At 41.4% G+C, this 21,615-nt stretch overlaps 1 protein-coding gene across 6 annotated transcripts in view; it reads right to left on the reverse strand.

The window, feature by feature from the left end:
- APP (amyloid beta precursor protein) overlaps nt 1–21,615 on the reverse strand; it is a 262,344-nt gene that overhangs the window by 180,138 nt on the left and 60,591 nt on the right. For all 6 annotated transcript variants that reach the window (XM_059392200.1, XM_059392199.1, XM_059392198.1 and 3 more), the window contains exon 3: nt 3,691–3,820. In XM_059392200.1, the coding sequence (XP_059248183.1) occupies nt 3,691–3,820 (130 nt within the window). The remainder of the gene's footprint in view (nt 1–3,690; nt 3,821–21,615) is intronic.

Genomic DNA, 21,615 nt, shown 5'->3' on the forward strand with positions numbered 1-21,615 from the left:
TGTCTCAAGGGAAGTGTCATTCAGCATAAATCCAAAAAACTGCTCTGGTACATTACCTGTCAGAATATCCAAATACAAACTTTTCATACCCAAGAAGATTAAGATAGCTATAGATAATTCACACAACAGGAGACACCAAAAGACAAGGTATGACTGTCTTAAAACTTTACTAAAGCAATAAAATCCAAACTAGAGATGAATCAAATAACTTCAGTTTCTCACCTGACCATGTCTGAATAGTTTCCTGGTCATTACTACTTGTATGTTTGGAAAGCCTGAATATAAAATGAAATAGAATGACATTTAAGGTAACAATTCTCTAATTTCGAATTCTTTTGGAGTAAGCTATTAACCCACTTTTGCCCCCAGACATCAAGAGTGATCTGTCTTAGGCAATGCGCCCTACGCCCTGGATAGAACCAGGTGCAGAGCAGTGTTAGTTTCAGTGCTGGGTCTATTACACCAGGGAGAATAGTCATTCCTGCAGAAAAGGGTTGAGGGCTTTGCAAAGAAAATATTCTCCTTGAGTAATGACAATGATGTGCTTAATTCCACATGAGATAATTAATGAAACATTTCATACGACGAAGAGCTATCTTATATTCGGGTTCTAGAAGCACGATCAAAGGCAAGGGGTGAAAAGAGAAAGCCAACTCACTCTCAAGGGAGATCAGCAACCCGCGGAAGGAAAGTGTCACCAGCAACCTCATGCACTTTCTCCATCCAGACAAGGAATGCAAGATACTGTGGAGCAAGTATGCCTAAGACAAATACACGATCTGAAGAAAAACAACACAGTACACCACCGACCCTGCATCTGATAGAAAGGTCAAGAAGGGTGCATGCTAGGCATAACAGGCATTTTTCTCTCCTCAAGCTCTGTTTTGGGTTTTAATATGCTTAATGTTTAAGACAATTGTACTCTGTTCTCTAGGTAGCTCTTTTCTGAGAATTATCTTCAATAAAATCATGTCTTTCATCTGAAGGATAAATTCGGATATAGCCAAACTTCTGAAGTTTGAAGTGTACTTATTATATTAATGCTAAACACTAATTCTTTGTTCAAGCAGCAACTCATATGTAAGAATGCTGCTTATTACTACCATCAAGTGGAAAACATTATCATATGGAGACTGAGTCACAACTGTCACCTTTATGAACACAACGTGGGTTGTGACTTTTAAAAAAACTGTTATCAACTGCCTCCCATTCACAGCCTTTCTTTCCTTTATGATCTGATTTGGTAAATCAGCTGGTTATCAGCTCCAAAACAATTTTTGTTGTGACCGTAACACTGGATTATGCATTGAAAGGTCCTGGACTTTGGTCCTATTTCTGCCACAAACACCCGTGCCAGGTAGACATTTAAGGTATCTCAGTATTTCTGCCTGTGAAGCGAGACCACTTAGGAGGAAACTCTGTCCTTGGTGTATAACACACTTTATCACAATAAAACATTTTGACAGTTAATCACTGCATTATCATAAAATCTTTTGACTTCCTATTTAGATCTGAAGACATTTCATATATCTTTTCTTCCTTTTGACAGTATTTTTTTCCCTTAGAGTTTTAATTCACTCTTCCATGGGACGGGGCATGGAGTAGGGCAAAGAGAACAGCTGGGAAGGAGGAGACAATTAATTTAGGGTCACAGGAAATTTGAGGTCAAAGGAAATTTGCCACCACTAAGCCATGCCATTGTGGTGAACTGCAATCATAATGTGGATTCTATTGTTTTGTCAATGCTGACACTTCTGAATAGTTATGAAGCGGGAAGATCTTAAGCAAAATGTAAAAACAGATGCAGTTGTGAGTGACCTATCAGGTGTCATCAGCAATGAAGCTCATCTAAAGACCTACTACCGGGGCCCCTGGGTGGCTCAGTGAGTTAAGCTTCTGTCTTTGGCACAGGTCATGATCTCAGGGTCCTGGGATGGAGCCCCACATTGGGCTCTCTGCTCAGCAGGGAGCCTGCTTCCCCCACCCTGCCTTCTGCTCTGCCTACTTGTTCTCTCTCTCTCTCTCTCTATCAAATAAATAAATAAAATCTTTAAAGGAAAGAAAGAAAGAAAGATCGACCTGCTACCTGGTTCCCAGTGAGTGTTATGTCCTAAACAAAATGTATCTGAAACATTTCACAGAATGGGTGAGAACCAAAAGAAACAGATCATTAACAAGACCTCACCTAATTAACTGGTTCATAATCTACTTCCCAATGTACACTGAATTAGACGGTCTCTTGGCCTAATAACTAAACTGGCTTGAAATACACAGTTCTGGGGCACCTGGGTGGCTCAGTGGGTTAAGGCCTCTGCCTTCAGCTCAGGTCATGATCCCAGGGTCCTGGGATCAAGTCCCACATCGGGCTCTCTGGTCAGTGGGGAATCTGCTTTCCTCTCTCTCTTTCTCTGCCTGCCTCTATGCCCGCTTGTGATCTCTGTCTGTCAAATGAATAAATAAAATATTTTTTAAAAAAAAAGAAAAGAAAAGAAATACACAGTTCCTGGAGACAGCTGACCTCTATATTTAAACATTACTTATCTTCATCTTATTAAATCTTCAGTTTTTAACCTGTTAGACAGAAAAGGGTTAGAGGCCTTGTAAAGTATTTAAGAATAAGGAAGAAGGAGGAACCACGAAACTCTTGAATTATCAAATGTTTAAGAATCTGGTTTTCCACACTCTCCTCATCCATTCCATTGTGAGTAGTAAAACTAAATGAAAACTTCACTCTGATGGCCAGTGTTTTCCATTAATGTCTTAAATTATGGACAGTAATCAGTACATATGCTATTACAGCATTCACATTTAAGCAAGTATTATACAGATCTCCAGAATCTTCAACATGTATCCTAAGTTTGCTGTTGGGACTTTTTAAAAAAGAACCCTTTTAGTTTTTACAAGAAGTCACTGGAATGTATGTCCGTATTTGTCCACAGTCCCTCTGTATAGATCTCTACGTTCTCATTTACAACCATGCAAGCTAGCAGACCAAATGCTGATTTCCACACTGCCTGGTTACACAAAAGTATCAAGTAGGAAGAGACTACTTACCAAGTCAGATTAAATATGGAGCATGACAGTGTTTCCAGAGGAAAAAGTATGACATCCCACTAAACAGCTCAATTTTTCAAATCAAAAGTGGAAGTAAAATTTGAGGTTGGTAAGAGAAACACACATTTAAACCTTCGTTATCTAACTGCTTCCTCCAGTTAGATATAAGCAGAAAAGAATTCCCCAACTCTGCATCCAACTATTGCAAGTGGAGTAATCGGGTTGTTTCAAGAAAGAGATTCCGAAGAAATGAGCGGAATGGAGGAGTACCACATTAGGTTCTCTCCTACATGAAGTCTGTATGAGAAAACACACAAGGCCCTAGTTCTCCAAGTCTAGAGAGTTGGTGTGCATGAGAATCACCTATGGGATTCGGTAAAATGAGGATTCCCCAGACCCTTCCATGTAGCCACTAAGGAATCGGTCTAAGACTCCATAGTTTTAATAAACATTTTAGGCAAATTCATTCTGAGGCAGGATGCCCAAAATGCTGTTCCTGCGCTGTCAGAACACAGGATACCTTCAGAGTCCCAAATACAGTCCAGTCCAGAGCAGCAGAAAGAAAAGGCCTATCTGATCTAATGAGCACATCCCCGAAGACCAGAGCAACCAGTGTGTGCCCCGCGGCCAGCTCACCTAAGCAGCGGTAGGGGATCACGATGTGGGCGTGGGTCTTGCACTGCTTGCGGCCCCTCTTGCACCAGTTCTGGATGGTCACTGGTTGGTTGGCTTCCACCACGTTGGTGATCTGCAGTTCAGGGTAGACCTGGGCGAGCACACAAAAAGGGGAAGGGTTACTAGCGGCAGACCCCTCCTCAACCATAGCTGTTGTTCTCAGGCACCGCAATCTCGCAGCTTTTGTGCTGATCTAACTCCGATCGAGCTTAAGAAATTCCAGGGAAAGAAAACGATGCAGGTGACAAAAACCAAATCACCCCATTCAAAATATTGAGTGATATGACTTGGATTTTATTGTACCTTAAAATATTATTTTTTCCCCTGGGGGAGATAAAATAAAAATGGGGAGGAGACCCTCTTATAAGTATAGGGTCATCTTTTTTTTTTTTAAAGATTCCATCAATTTATCTGACAGAGAGAAATCACAAGTAGATGGAGAGGCAGGCAGAGAGAGAGAGAGAGAGGGACGCAGGCTCCCTGCTGAGCAGAGAGCCCGATGCGGGACTCGATCCCAGGACCCTGAGATCATGACCTGAGCCGAAGGCAGCAGCTTAACCCACTGAGCCACCCAGGCGCCCTAAGTATAGGGTCATCTTAATGCAAAATTAAGTGGTGTGAGGATGATAGTCTGTAATGTCCTAAATAAAGATTATAGTAGATACTCCTGGGAATATTACCATTACTTAAATTTAACCCACCCCTATTTTACTAATTAAGCAAACATTTTATATACAGGATATGACATAAAGCAGCTTTCTAAATAAAAATCTTCTCTTTATTCAAAGTAATTTATATAAGTATCATTTGTTGGGGTGTCTGGGTGGCTGAGTCGGTTAAGCATCTGCCTTCAGCTCAGGCCATGATCTCAGGGTCCTGGGATCAAGCCTCATTATCGGGTTCCCTGCTCAGTGGAGAGCCTGCTTCTCTGCTCTGCTTCTGCTGCTCCCCGCTGCTTATTCTCTTTCTCTCTCAAATAAATAAATAAATAAATAAAATCTTAAAAAAAAAAAATGTCAAGCAGTTATCATGGATGTCATTTAGATAAAGAACTGCATTCATGAAACTCGTCGCTTGATAACTAACTACAGCTCTTTGCTTTGGTTATGGATCTCAATAGGGCACAATGCTTACTAAGTGCTTGGAATGAAACATGAAACTGAATCAACATAAAATATATTTGTCCAATACCAAATCTATTAATAGTAATGAGTAGGGATGTGAAAGAAAAAAATAAAAAACATAAATATCCTTCTAAACTACACTTTGCACTTTGCTAGGATTACTGTTGTGCCAAATGAAAACAATCAAGAGAGACAAGCCTAAGGGAAGCAAGGCTGTAAGCAAGGGAATGGTTGGAGTGATGGACTCTAAAATCTTAAGTGGGAATTAGGAAGGTGGGATACATGCTTAAAGACTGTAGTATCAACGAGTCCTGGTGTGGGCTACAGAATTTCGGCATAAAGGCACCAAAGAAAGTGAGGTGGTTACAAGTGGTACTTGGAGCGTTGGAGAGTTGAGAGATGCAAGATCTTGGAGGACTTACATCACTGGCAATTTCAAGAAGCAGATTACGGCCAGGGGAGGGAATGGCTGATGGCACGCGAGAACTCTACCCCTGAACCACCAATGCGGGAATGGCTGATGAAGAACTATGATGGCAGTAAGATCGCTGGCAGAAGGAATCGTCAAGGAACCAGGAAACTGGCATCTTGGGAGGATCCTGGAGGCTGGCATTGTTAGGGTGACAGAAAGCCAAGAGCTACACCCTTCGAAGATGGAGGGGGAATGCCGCTGAGGTGGAGAGAGGTCTCCAGACTCCCCAAAAGACAGAAGAGCAAGGTGCCCTGGCTCAGGAGCCCGTACCTCACAGTTGGGGCCGGCAGTGTTATAGGGAGGAGGGGGAAGAATGGTCGGGAAGTGAAGATGAGGAGGAAGGAGGCACAATGCCAGCAGGACTGTTAGGAAAGAACTTCTACCAGTGGAGGCTTCAGGGGAAGCAACGCTTGTGAGGAGAACCAGGTTTCTGAGCAAGAAAACAACATCCGCAGCGTGGGCTATGGATAAGGAGAATGTCGCTTAGGATTGTCTGTAGCAATCAGAAGGCTTGCCCACGACCCTGTCTTTACTTCAACTGTTGATATTTTATTCATTGTGGGTTGGGGGCCATTAATTCTGATTTTTAAAATACGGCATTAAAATATTATGTGACTACGGAGTGCCTCATTCACCACACCCAGCCCTGAGATATATCAGTTAAAAATAAATAAATAAATAAAGCACTGAGAACAGATAAAAGCTGGTCCGTCTGGACAGTGGATGATTCAGCACCAAAAAGAAATGAACCATTAAGCCATGAGGAAACCCGAAGGAACCTTAGATGCACACGACCAAGGGAAAGAGGCCAAGGTAAAGAGGCTTCATCCATACTGTACGATTCCAGCTCTGACATTCTGGGAAAGGCAAAGCCATGGACAGAGAAATGATTAGTGGGTACCAGGAGTTCGAGGGAGCAAGGGACGAAAAGGAGGAGCCACAGAGGATTTTTAGTGCCATGAAATTATTCTATGACACTATGATAGTAAATGCAGTCATTGTACGTTCGTCCAAACCTGTAGCTTGTACAGCACCAGGAACTAAACCCTACTGGAAACTCTGGACTCTGGGTGATTATGAGGTCAGTCTCAAGTCATCACGTGGAACAAATATACCCGCTGCGGTGAGGGATGTTGATGTTGGGGGAGGCGGGACAAGAGAAGGGGGAGTCGGTGGGGACAGGGGATATGTAAGAAATCCCTGTGCCACTTCCTCGGTTTTGTTGTGAACTTAAAATTGATCTAAAAAATAATGTTTATTTTTTTTAATCAAGATTTTATGTATTTATTTGACAGGGAGTGAGAGTACAAGCAGGGGGAGCAGCAGAGGGAGAGGGAGGAATAGTCTCCCCACTGAGCTGAGCTGGATGTGGGGCTCCACCCCAGGATGCTGGGATCAGGACCTGAGCCAAAGGCAGATGCTTAACTGAAACATCCAGGTGCCTCATAAAGTCTATTTATTTTTTTTTAATTAAAAAATAAACATTGTAGTGCAGGATAAATCCAGTGGGAGAGGTATATGCGGTAAGAACACACAAATCAGGATATCTGAATCAGAACCCTGGGATGGCTACCAAGAAAGCTACTCTTCAAAAACATGGCCAGTTAACGTAGCTGGAAATGGAAACAGCTACCTCCCTTTATTTTATTTTGTTTGTAAGTATCCTAACACCTTACTGCATGCGTTTCGGTCACGGATAATGCTCAACTTGAAAATGCCACTAAAAATTTAATATCTCCATGGCTTTCTTCCATATAATGAAAGGTGAAGTGGCTCTTTGTACAGGATATAATTCTCCCGCCACCTTTCCTTGTTTATTAGATCACAAAAGTACAGCACTTGTGAGTCATAAACTCCATGACCTGGAGAGTTTGCCCTGAGGGACACGACTTGATGTGCCTTAAAGTGTGAGTTGCTGCATTTTTCTTAAGGGGTTCTAGCAGCCTCTTCACAGAAATACTACCCTGCTGAGAATGTTCTCTGGAGCTTTCAGTTTTCTGTAAACACTGTGGCAGGCACGGACAAGTCACACTATTTTCTTTTTAATTGCAAGCCAAAACCAAACAATAAACAAACAAAAAAACAACCATTTGCAGGGTACAAACCGGAAAGCAGGAAAGGAAGGACACACCGCACACCATCTTCAGTGTCTGATAGTCATGTTGGGGCAACAGAGCAGTAACTCACTCCGCTGGGAATGTTCTAGTGGACAGAATTGCATACTGACAAATTAAAATCAGGGAAAACAAGGCTTTCCCCAAGATCACCAGGGCTGCAGAAAGTGATCAGCCAAACACAGAATTTACTTCCGGTTCCTACCATGAGATCCTAGAGCACTTGTGTTCTTCCCTGTGCTTTGACTCTCTCTCCAGAATACCGACAGGGTCGGCTGTTACTATGCAGGTGGAGGAGGAGATCACAAACCCTGAACCTGTAGAAATCCCATGCACAGTGTACCCCAAACCTGATTTACCTATTTTTCAGAGACAAGGAGTTCTGAGTTTGGATCTGCCAAAGATAATAAAATTCTGCTGTTCTAAAGTTAGGAGGTTTATTTTAGAAGAGGAAAGAACATCAAAATTTCTTTGAAAGCGCAAAGAAAGTCCCAGGGAGTCCACAGGCACATACAAGCCCCAACTCAGAACCAGAAACAAAACGACACAATGAAAAAAACACATCAAAGTTTCTGACTAAAAATGCAAGTCCCAGACACCTAGTTTTTTTATTAAGCATCTCTAGTAGGTGACCAGAGACAACCATTTTAATGTTATGAGACAAGCATTTTATGTTGAAAAATAGCATAGCTTACAGGTTTAGGCAAGAATAAAAATTAATGAGATCCGCCAAGATGTTCGTGGCTAGTGAAGTCCCTGACTTTTAACCATGACTCATTAGTAGTATCAGTTCATTGTTTTACATTTTCTTTGTAGCATCTCAAATCTCAACATAAAAAAAATAACGATAGCTGAGCTCCTTCGGCCATGTGCTGCTTTCCAACACAGGTAATACCCATATTGCTAACACAACAAGCATTACTAATAACTTGCTAGTGTAGGATTAGCAAGTGAGTTTTTATATGGCCTCTCTCTTTTCTGAAACGTTTCCTGTGTGAACCCCATATATGAGCAACTATTTTCTTGATTAATTAAAAAAAAAATGTAGGCCACTATAGCTATCTGAGTAAACTCTTAAAACAGAAGCAAATCTAGGTCTGTGTCAGTTACGTGAATAGTACACTGTTCTCGGTTCCTACAAATCTTCCTGAATCACAGCTACCCAGAGCAATCGCTGTATAAATACAGTGTGCTCCAAACACACTCCTACTTAAGACCCTTCCAGCACGTTCCAGATGCCCAAGCCTATTAGGGTGCCCCCTGTGTCATGGACAAACCGCCCCCACTCACAGTGTAATGCAATGTTAATCCCTCTCTCCACTTCAGGAATGCTTTATGGCATTTACCACAGTGTGCCTCACATTCGGGTTAAGGACACATGTATACCTCTTTCCCAGGGGAAAATGCACTTTCCGGAAGGGCAGGAAACACAGTTTGGCACCCCAGAGCCTTCCTATGGTTCTTCACGTTCATTACCTTTGGCTGAAGGCTATCAGGAAGCTGCCAGCTCCCTCTCCCTCTCTGTGGGCTCCAGCCCCCGACCTTCTGAAGACGTCCTCATTAGTGGCCATGTTTTAACTCTGCAGTTCTGTCCCTGTAGCTAATTAGAGTCCGAGGAAAGCAAACTAAATCACATTCTCTTCCTCCAAGAATTAATACACACAGGCTCCAGGCAGACACAACACCCGGCTGGTAGAAGTCATGATCAGAGATGGTGGGGATCTCAAAACCTGCAGGTGGAGGGCAGCAAGGCACCTGCAAGCAGCAGCTGGCCTAGGGCATGAAAAAGGAAGATGTGCACACAGAGAGAAGCTACGGTGAGAAAGGCAGGCACAAGAGCCCAAGACAGAGAGACAAGGCAGAGGAGCAGACAGGGAACCGCTGAGTGAGGCATGGCACGGCCCCTCCAAACTTTGTGGACTTTGGTTTCCTCCAACTGAACAAAATCCAAAAAGGCCCCAACTCAAATACTGGTTCACAAGTACCCTCTCTTTGATCCCCTCAATCTCTGAATCCAAAGCAGTTTATCTTTCACCTGTTGCCTACCCCTTCTGCCTTCCATTAGGGCCCTGTGCCTTTCTGTCCTTTAGAACACACACTCCCTGAAGGCAGGGACAAAGCAATTCATCTTCATGTTCACGTACCTGCGGCCAACACTGTGATAGCACAGCAAGTGCCTGATAAATACGTAATGGTATTTCTGCTTAAGCTCAGAGTCCATTAATTATAGGGAAATTCAGGATATATTAAACCCCCATCAGGGATTTTCAATGTATCTCTTAAATGAATAATCTAATAGTATAATATTATAGTTGGACTATGAGCACTTGAGAAAAATAAGCATCTCAACACCCTCCAATATTATTCTCCCAAGTATGATGTGGCAACTTATATAAATAATAGCCTCATATAAGAGGCAGTGGATTATGATTGATAAACACACAGCTAAAAAGATGCTCAGGAAGAACTAAAAGTCAGGATCTTACTTTGACCGAGGAGACCCATCCAGCGGGTCCAGGAACCCGAAAACGGCTTATTCTCTTGGTTAAAGAAGTATCTTTTATCATTAAAGCAAAGGTATGAGTACATAAATTCAACTTTGAAAAAAAAAAAAGAGAGTTGAAGCAATTCAAAATATTGACAGCAGGGAAAGAAGAATAAAAAGAATCTTAGATCCACATTAGACTGTCATAGTTGGTATCCCCTCACTACGGAAGAATTATCTTAAAACCCAGTCACCATCAGCATACTTTCACTCCAAATTTTAAAATTCTAAAGTCTCTCTCTCTCCAAACTGGAAATATATAAATCTCAGACAAGATAACTTTTAAGTTGTTAAATATGCAAAGCAAGAAAAGACACTGATGATATTTAAGAAAGCCAAGAACATGTAGTTACATACATAAAATATAAAAAGTATAAAAATAGTTAAGACATATGTTGTTAGAGTCCTACAGAACTTTCCTCTGCTCCCAATAATTAAAGCAAATGGGGAAATCCCTTCATGTCCCTTTTGCAAACAGATCACCTGAGACAAGCAACTAATACTAAAATTCCTCTTTATACACAACTAAATTCCAAATGGTCAAGGATGTTCAAGACCACAAAATCAGATGCAGTTAGGAAAAGGCTGAAAACAGAGTTAATGGTCATGGTAAAAAAAAAAAAAAAAAAAGAAAAGAAAAAAAATTGCTGCAAATTCTAAGGATAAATTGCTTACTGTTCCTTCTAGTCTATTGACTTTTGAAATCAACTTCTGACCAAATTCTCTAAGAGATTTCTTGTTGGGAAAAAAATGTTGGAAATTATGTAGTGGTGATAAAATTATGTTTTAAACATACAAGTATGAAAATAAATAACACGAAGCTTTGATTTGTCTTAAATCAATTTACAGTGCAGCAAAGGGGACCAGCAGCACATCTGCAATCAGGGGTTTGCCAAAAATAATGCAGAGCACGAAGGAGGCAAGATAGAGCACATGCATTCCAGACTTATCTAGGAATAAGATTAGATCTTATAATTACTGAAGTTGAGTGATAGGTACTTTGAGCATTCATTACGGTATCCTTTTACTTCTATATGTGCTTTAATTTTTGAATTAAAAAGAATTAAAAGTAACAAAAACAGCAACAACAAACCAGTCCAGTGGAAACCGAGTCAAATTTCTAAATTTAGAAGTGACAAAACAAATTCAAACACAAAGATCGAACTGCCATGTCTGACTGCAGTTAGCATGGATGAACAAAGAATCAGACACTCCACAGCAGGGGCGCCTGGGTGGCTCAGTGGGTTAAAGCCTCTGCCTTTGGCTCAGGTCATGATCTCAGGGTCCTGGGATGGGGTTCTGCTCAGCAGGAAGCCTGCTTCCTCTTCTCTCTTTCTCTCTAACTACTTGTGATCTCGGGCTGTCAAATAAATAAATAAAATCTTAAAAAAAAAAAAAAAAAGAAAGAAACTCCACAGCAAAGTGGTACAGAGGTCATTGTGAGATATTTTCATCTGAAACCTCTACTACTAATTTCCTTTTCAAAGAATACAATCCAAGAGGAGAATAAGAAAAATAAAATAACGGAGGGTTTCCCAAGTGCCAGAATCATCACAAATGTTTTCTGTGTAGCAAGCAAGGCACGTAATCCTCCATCAGTCAGCAATCGCCCCACTGCACAGAACAGCAAACTGATGGAGCAGGAATAAACCAAGGTCAGTGCCATTGCTGAGCACGCAAGGGGCGTTAAGTTAACTACAAGTTTTACGTACGTTTTCAATTCAGTGTCTCAACCAAAACAAAGGTATGCCCCAGACAATACAATTTCTGTTCCTGGATGAAAAGGACATAACTTACTTTCTCCTTTACAATCTTCTGTAATACAAAAAAAAAAAAAAAAAAAAAAAAAAATCGTATCAAACTGCTTTCAGCATCAATTCCATTAATAATGTGAGGGATTCTGGGAACAGAATAATGAATCTGACTGAGAAAGGGAAATGCAAACCAAACAACGGTCTCTGCTTACGACATCGTGGGGTGCCGAAGGGCAACAAGCAGCTGATGAAACCAGACTGCAACGTGGGAAGTGAGATGCGGGCTAGGTTTTCACAGTGATGACCTCATGCAAAAGCAAGGGACATAAAATGTTGCAAGGAATCGGCCTATTTCCCAATAATTTGGTCCAATCTGTTTCCGACATTGCATATATGTAGATGTTCTATACATACACTCCCGTTCAGAGTTGGCCTGTACTGTCAGAGAACCTCCTTCAATGGAGAAGACACTTACTCCAGAACTGCCGAATGTAGAAACAAGTGGCAGGGGGGAGGGGGCGCGATGGGGACAATCACTAAAATAAACAGAACAGGACACGAATATGAAAACGTCATCAGATAGGTACACACAGAACCTAGATGGTCATTCTCGGTCAGTTTATGGCAATTTTAAAAAATATCCAAAGTGTACAGCTTTACTAATCAACTCTACCTCAATAAAGAAAAGAGAAAAATAAATTACCGGAAAACACTTTCAGAAAATAAATTAATTACATGTGAAATATGAAGTCCACAATATGCCCATGCACCTAAAAGTAAAAAGTATTACAGTATTATAATAGAAAAGCACCCAGTGATCCTGCAAATATGTAATAACTGAGTATCCATTTAAGAAGGTGCTAGATGATAAGAAGGACAAATATTAAATTAAACATTAACTTGATTAAATGATAAACGTGTAAAAAAAAATCTAAACTTGGTTGCAACCTCTTTTATTTAGCTCTAAATCCTATGGTTTGTGCAAGCAATCCTTATAAGTACACAGACCACTAATGTGTAAGATATATCTGTTCTCATACATAGGCAGCCGGACAGCTCTATTTGCAAATTATTTCACCTAACAGGAATTTCTGGATCTTTCAAATACTGGAACACAATGCATATGTGCCTGTAATTTGTAGGTCAATTTTAAGTCTACAAAGGTGGATGGAACACACAACAAAATAATAGTAAAGGCCAAGAATGTATTCCGGCTTCTACTGTTTCACTGCGTATAGAGTATTCCCTCAAAATTGGTTAGATTAAAAGAACCACATATAATGTTTGTTTTTTTAACTTAAGTTTTAATGCCACAGTATTGTGGAACCAAGGTTGAGAGGTAATTCTTGATCTGGGACTCCCATGATTGGTTATAGTAGGAAGGTGGGAAAAGGAAATGGGTTTGTCCAACTTAACAAACAGGCTGATTTTGTTTTGTTCAGACACTGGTATGTCTGGTTCAGCGATCCTGTTAATTTAATTTGTAGACAAAACAACTGCTCATTTAGAGAAAGAAAATGAAAACAACAACAAAAAAAACAGGGAACACACACACTGTTAGCTGTGGTAAACACTCTGGAAAAAGAAAGTATGCCCATAATCTAACGGAAGATTACAAGCAAAGCCAACTTTCCAGCTGAGAATCTCTGCCTCTCTGGCCGGCTTCACCTGTTCCAAACTCCCTCCAGAGATCTGTTTCCCCGGGGAAGTTAGCGGAGTCAGCACCTGCTCTGGGCCCTATCCTTCCAAAGGTGCTGGGAATGTTAAGAATTCAGAGTGTGGCAGAGACTGTGTTTTCATTTCTCTCCTTAAGAAGGGGGTAAAGGGGGCACCTGGATGGCTCAGTGGGTTAAGCCTCTCCCTTAGGCTCAGGTCATGATCTCAGGGTCCTGGGATCGAGCTCCACATCAGGCTCTCTGCTCAGCAGGGAGCACTCCACCCCCACCTGCCTCTCTGCCTCCTTGTGATCTTTCTCTCTGTCAAATAAATAAATAAAATCTTAAAAAGAGGACGGGGGGGGGGGGGAATAGTCCTGGACTTCACAATTTCCTGTTTGACTCACAGTATTTAACTTCAACAGCACACACCTGTGTGTTCCTATCATACAGCAAGGACATGGTCTAAGACTGATGAGGCAGCTTTCCTGGATTGCTCATGTGGAAAGAGAGCAAAGGCTGGACAAGAAAGGTCCATCTGTCTACTGAAGCCCATGTCCCCTCTTTATGGCACCTGACCCCAAAGGCTCTTTTATCAGATCATCTTGCATACAAGGCGGACAAGCAGCATGATCCTTTGCAGACATCTTGAGATCAGAATCTACACCCCTTCCTAATCCAACCCACCCTTGGAGACAGGCTAATTTTTCTGAAAATGCCCTGAGCACAAAACACTCATGCTAAGAAACAATCCACAGCTCTTATTTCCAGAATTAGACCTGAAATCCCCAGATTTATAATCAAGAACTTCTACTTTCCAATTCTCTGAATTCTCAACTTATCCAATCATATATTTATAAGCTACTTATCAGCCAAGAATGGTGTCCCACCACTCAGAAACACATGACACAAAATCCTACTCTAAATAGTATTCAATAAATACTTGCTAAATTTGCCTGAATTAAATCTGGGAATGAACCATAATTTTATTACCCTTCCAATTTTTTATTCTCCTATCCCAATGCCTTTGGTTTAAATAAAACAATGTGTTTTATTTTTCTTATATCTCATTTCATTCAAAAGAAAAGGGAAAATAAAATCTAAAAATTATAATTTTTGTTTCTAGGCTTTACTAACATGTTTCAAGGGAATATTATTCTATCTATTTCTGTTCTATTTATAAGACTCCTTGTTCCTTAGAACAATGTAACAGTTTGGGTAATGTAACAGTTCATTAAGGCAAGTGGCCACTTTAGGCTGTTAAATGATGAATAATTCAAACAGTTATTTTCAAGTTGTTTCCGTCATGGCGGCACTTTCTGTGTCTCGTATCTAACAGGGGAAAGGAACCGTGTTCTACCACAGGACCACAGAGGAAAATAATAATTGAGCGAGTATCTGTTATGGTCATCGATTACAGCACACAAACCAGCCCAGAAGTTAGTAGCCTCAAATGATAAGCATTCAGATCATAAGCAATGAACTGTGTTGTCTCACACAGTTTCTGTGGTCTGGAATCTGGGAATGACACTGACGCCTACGGGCCCAGTCAAGATGCTGGCTGCGGTTACAAGAAGGCTTCATCTGGCTACAGGCTGTACTTCCCAATGGTTCCTTCTCATGCCAGACAAGCCAGTGCTGGCTACAGGGAGGGGGTGTTTGCTCCCCATCGCGTGCCCATCTCTGCAGTGCTGCTGGAGGGGTGCCGGGCAGATGGCAGAGTAGAAGGACCCCATCCCACATATACAACCAGATACCCCTCACATCCAAGTCACGGTGCTTTTTAAGTGTCCTTACAACAGGACAGCTGGCTTTGCTATAGTAAATATATGCAAGCTTGAAGCCACGTCTTCATGAGTACACCTCGCCACCATTTCTGTAACATCCTATGGGTTACAGAGGTCAGCCCTGCACAGGGTGGAGACCACACACGGTGTGAAGGCCAGAGGAAGGCAAGTTCCACTGGAAGACATCCTGGAGGTTGGCTGGCTACCACACCATATTTGAGAATGTCTCGCTATTCCGTGGTTTGACTGGGCAATTCTCCACATGGCGCTGCCGGCCAGCACACTGCCGGCCAGCACACTCCAAGACGCAGGCGGACATTGTGTGCGTGCCCGGTAGCTGGTACCACTCTCCAGTGTCTCGTCTTCTACGGGGCACTGGTGCCATCGTGGGTCCCCACCCTCATGACCTCATCTCGCTCTCATGAACTCCCCAAAGCCCCACCTCCCAAAACCATTGTGTTGGACATTAGGGTTTCAATACACGAAACTGGGGGACGCACAAACATTCAGTCCGTAGCAGTCCTCAATACCCATCTGATGAAGAAATGAAGGAAAACCCTCAAATGGGACTGACTGTGCTAATAAAAAACCACCACAACAAAAAGTAAGGAGATGCAAGTATTTGAATGATAACTAGGCAGAAGAGTAACTATGATTCAGGAAAACTGGGCATTCATGGGTACCAAGATTCGGGGTTAAATGCAGATTAAACAAATACTCAGTTTAAACCCTAAGTTTCCAACTATCTTCCCAATCAAATCAGGAGGCAAACATGACAGTATTAATAACAGAACACCAAAAACAGGGAACACAAACTGACAGGAATGAGAGATTATGAAGGACATGGACTAGATAATTCACCATCAAAATAATAATATTTGACACACCATATTAAGTTAAGCATCCACAGATACAATGTGCAGCTACACAGGCAATCTTTTAGAAAAACAAATTTAACAAGTGAGTTAAATTGGTTAGCAAAAGGTCAAAATGAGGTCATGGTCATGAGCTCAGCCAGTTTCGTTTTGTCCTGCTAACAGCTGCCACTCTGACTCAGCCAGCTGTCTCTAAAACATCTGTGTTTTGGTCACAAGAAGGACTGAGAACATAAAGAAAAAAATTATTCATCACTGCTAGGAGGAAAATAATCAGTAAATGAGTAGCACTGTAATTGGTAACTAACAGTACTGGTTTCTGCATTTTTTTTTTTTTTAAGTATTTGCACCAAGGTGGCTCTGTGGCGCAATGGATAGCGCATTGGACTTCTAAGTATTTGCACCATGACAGGGATGCCTGGGTGGCTAAGTAGGTTGAGCCCCTGCCTTTGGCTCAGGTCATGATCACAGGGTGTAGGATAGAGGCCTGCATCGGGCTCGTTGTTCAGCCAGGAGCCTGCTTCTCTCTCTACCTCTGCCTGCCGCTCTGCCTGCTTATGTGCTTGCGCTCTCTCTCTGACAAATAAATAAAATCTTTTAAAAAAATTGTTTTTTTTTTTAAGTATTTGCACCATGCAAGATGCCAGATGCCAGATGCAATGGATAAGTATCTTCAAGATGCTGGACAAGAATGCCTGTGAACCCTGAACTCTATACTTAATTAAGCCATTGTTCAATAAGAATTTAGAAATAACTAAGATGACAGTCAACCAAAAAAAGAAAAAAAAAAGGAATCAAAACAAGTGATACAGGAATAGAGATTCTTTAGTGGAAGGACTGGTGTAAATGATGAACCCAGTTAAAGACACAACCTGCCACTGTTGAGTATTATGGCAATGGAACAGATTGTAGTATTACAACTTTCAAGAATTTGGAATTACTACAACTTGCAAAACCTGTGAAAAGAGGAGACAGAGAAACTGTAGGGACATCTGGGTGGCTCAGTGGGTTAAAGCCTCTGCCTTCAGCTCAGGTCATGATCCCAGGGTCCTGGGATGGAGCCCTGCATTGGGCTCTCTGCTGGGGGGTGGGGGGAGCCTGCTTCCTCCCACCCCTCCCCCTGCCTGCCTCTCTGCCTACTTGTGATCTCTGTCTGTCAAATAAATAGATAAAATCTTTTAAAAAAAGAAAGAAAAGAAAAGAAAAACTGTAATTATTATATTCCTTGGCTTTCTTATTAGAAAATCATTCAATACCATCTAAAACAAAAACAGGGAGTCAAAAAAGGAATAAAGGAAAAAAAATTTCAACAAAACAGAAAAATTCAATCCTACAAAAGAAAACTATTTCTATTCATAAAAGAAAAATATTAGAATACTTACAAAGTAGAAAGTGGCAGGAAGACCTTAAAATATCCATAAGGAATCTTCCAGAGAGTTCAGGATGCACCATTCAATAAAAAATGCCAAAGAGGGTTTCAAAGTTCTGAGCAACCATCTCTCCACCCCACCCCAGTTTCTCAAAAGCTAGTTAAAGTCAGGACACACTACAAATTCCCTCAGCTACCCTCTCTCCAACCTATAACTTTTCTAATGCACTGTGTGTTTCTAAGCCTACTGTGTTGGGCTATGGTCATTATTCTATTTCAGCCCCATGCCGCTCACTCTTGTCTCCTTCCTAGCAAAAGCCCCTCTCCCCACACCCTGTGGCTCTGGCTGGGCTGTAAACGGGCCACACAACCTCAGGGTCATGGTGGACCAGTCCCAGTACTTAGTCCTTATGGATATGGTAATTCATCCGAAGGTAGGTACGTGACCAAAAAAGCAGGGCCAACCAGAAACCCCACCTTGGAATTATAATGCACAATGGCAGAACCAAGTTGGGATGCCAAGCTAAGACAACACACTCCCAGAGCTACTGGGTGCCATCTTCCCAGGCTTCCGTCTTTGCAGGAGAAAACAAGGTGAACACACCGGAGAAAGGATAAGCAGAGAACAGCAGAGACCCCAACAGAGAAATTCCAGGCAGCATGGAGTCTCAGCACCAGGATCTAAGGATCCAGTTTTTGAGGATATTTTAAAAAATTCTGTAAGCTAACCACATCCCAAGATGCTTCCCATCTGTGGCAGAAAATATTCTCCATGGGTAAAATGTTTAGTGGGTTTCTGTCACTTAGCAACAGAAACTGCCTAATTAACTCACCCTTATAATTTTCCCCTTTTCTTCTTTCCAAGACTCAGCCTTATTCCCTGGATCTCATTCCTACCTAGTTCTTACAGATACTAGAGCCTACTTTTCTTATGACTGGACTTCTACACTCCCCACGGGTTAGCTCAGGCTTCCTTTAGCTTAAGTTCATTGCCTTAGGAAAACAAAAACAAAACCAAAACAACAAAGACACAACAGAAAACAAATCCTGTCCCTTTTCCTTGAATTGCCTTCAAGCTCTCTGCGTCTGGATCTTTCCTCAGAGAATGCACAGATGTCTTCACCATCCATTCATGTCATTCTTCCTGTAATCTACTGCAAGCTGACTTGTCCCCAGCTCTTCCACTGAAATTGCTATCTTAAAGATCAACAGTGGCCTTTTATATGCCAAATCAAAATCTAAGTCACAATGCCTGTGACTTAGAAATGGGGATTACTGGGTGTCCCCAGCAGTAACTCCCAGGTGTCCTCTTCCAGAGCCCTGGAGGAAAAGATCTGATTCCAGAGTGTGTTCTTCTGACTGACTTGCTACTGACTGAGCTATCTGACGGCTCGGTAAGGGTAGATAATGTGGAAATCTGATAGCAGTGCAATGTGTCCTGCCCCATGCAATGCAGACCGGATGGGTCCTCTTCCTAGCCCTGTATGTGAACCTTGTTGGGAAAGGTATTTAAATCCCTCAGTCCACATCTGACCCATTTAAAATCTTCCAGGTCACTTCATTAATTAAGGAACTGAATAAAACCTTTGATGTGTGTTCATTTGGCAAGAGTCAAGTTTTTGCATTGTCAAAAACTATGCTTCAACCTTTCGGTCTAGATCACACTTCTCATCACCTCATATAGAAATTAACCCGGCTTGGCCTTTAGCACGTGATAGCTGCTGCCTCTGGTCCTGGGCCTCGGCCACTTGCCCTCCTCTGCTCATGGCATTCTTTCACACTTGTTCCCCTTAAATGTTGCAATTTGCCAAGATTCCTTCCCAGATTTTTCCCCAGAGGTACCATAAGGGTAAAAGGAGAGCAAGCACTTAGCAAGGTAGCGTAGCTACCTTGTTAATTGTTAATGTTCAATAAAAGCTGGCATTAGCATCATCCACATTGTTGGGTTTGTTATTGCTGAAAGTATTGTACAAGCCTGTTCCTCTCTCTAGATCCCCTTTCAGGGACAGGTTCTGTGTTCCACTCATTATTGCCTCTTAGGCACCCAGAGATATAATGTTTGAGGGAGGGAGAGAACCACTGGGCTCTCGAAAGGTGTTCATTCATATTATCCCCTTACACTAAAATACTTTAATGAAAGAGGTATTTAAAGGCCCCAAGCAAGCCTTCCTCCCTGATTCCCAATCACCAGTTAAGTTCTGGTGGAAGGTCTTGGGGGGATTCCTCACGTCTGCTTCCCTATCCCACTTGCCAGATGATGGCATCTAAGACCCTTACAGCCCAGAGTCGCTAGCGGTATGGGGTACAGGGGGAGGGCAGCACAGTCCAACAGAAATAGAATGGAAATGTTATCACCTATGTAATTATAAATTCTATGGTAGCCACATTAAACAGTAAAAACAGGCGAAGTTCATACTAACAACATAGAATTTACAATTTAATAACATGAATATGAAGTTTAAATCAGTATATACAATATATTTCAATATGAAATATGAAATTACTAATGTGTATTTTATATTAGTTTTTCATATGAACTTTTAAAATACAGTGTTTATCTTATACTTTCAGCACACATTAGTTTGGACTAGCCACACTGCAAATGCTCAAAAGCCACACCTGGCTTGTGGCTACCTTATAAAACAGCACAGAGGGTCCTACAGAGAACACAGAAGCTAGCTATAGGGTCAGCGTGATAAAGCAGGAGGAGGACTTTTTGAAATGCAAATCTACAGTCCTTCCCCTTCTTTAAAAAAGTAAAAAACACTTTCAATGACTTCCTGCTGTTATGGAAAAAAACAAATTCATTAAAATGGCTCACAGTCTGATGTCCAGGCCCTTTCTTACTTCTGTGGTGTGATGTTTGTCTAAACCATCTGAAGACTCTAGCCTGTGCACATAATCCTGGTGGGTGGTGAGCTGAGACAGGCAGGCACGACATACCAGCATTGCCAAGACAAAGGAGAAACAACCAAGAAGCTTACTCTCCTGTCCCATGGCTACCAACAATGTGGCAAAGTCTAGGACCCAGAAAAACCACCCTGTGGCTCAGCCCTAGAACAAACAACAAACTAAAACAGGAAGTGAAGCTACCCAGACATGAGTGGGATTTCTAAGTGGCGTGGGAATAAGGGTTGTTCTCAGGATCGTGAAAAGTAATTTTTATATGGTCATCATACAAATGTAAAAGCATCTGATTACTCATATAAGTGGCACTAAGGGAGGAAAAATAAGATGCAAACTAAGATACATGCATCAAATTAGCCATTCAACAGTAAAGGATGATGTGGTCAGTATCATTAACTGAATTTAGTCCTATCCTTTAAAAAATATATATATTTAATATTCAGAATGATTAATCCGTATGCATGTTCAGAAAAGTGCAGTGGTACAAAAAACCCTGTAAGCATGTACACAGAGTTCCAATTTATCAAACTCATAACTTACTACAAAACTGTCCCAGAGGAACTCTTGCACAGAATGTGAGTATTATTTCCAAAATGTATATTTTAGAAATGTCCTGTCTGGGGCTCAGCAAGTTAAGCCTCTGCCTTTAGCTCAGGTCATGATCTCAGGGTCCTGGGATGGAGCCTGGCATCAGGCTCTCTGCTCAGCAGGGAGTCTGTTTCCTCCTCTCTCTCTGTCAAATAAATAAATAAAATCTTTAAAAAAAAAAGTCCTATCTGGACAAAAGGTAATTTCTTATCAATTCCTATTTTTTTTTTTTAAGATTTATTCATTATTTTCAGGGGTGAGGGACAGAATAAGAGGGAGAGAGAAAGAATCCTCAAGCAGACACCCCACCAAGCATGGAGCCTAGTGGTAGGACTTGATCCCATGACTTTGAGGATCATGACCTGAGCTGAAATCAAGAGTAAGACGCTTAACTGACTGAACCACCCAAGCACTTCACTTTCAATCCCTATTGAATAAATGCTTTTAATAAGAAATATAATGGACTTAAATATTAGTGATTTTTACTTAAATATGAAGAATTACCTTCTCACATCGTAGTTCATGCTCCTTCAAGATAAAAATTCCTTGATATGGAATATATTGTAATGATATGGATGCTTTTTTGCTTCTCAAAACACAAGAGTTAATACTTAGAGACTGTCCGTCTTCAAAGTGTCACCAAAAAAAAAAAAACAAAATAAACTGTGTATATATGTAAAAAAAATACATACCTTA

This window comes from Mustela nigripes, chromosome 2 (genome assembly GCF_022355385.1).
Source record: "Mustela nigripes isolate SB6536 chromosome 2, MUSNIG.SB6536, whole genome shotgun sequence".
Taxonomy (NCBI): Eukaryota; Metazoa; Chordata; class Mammalia; order Carnivora; family Mustelidae; genus Mustela; species Mustela nigripes.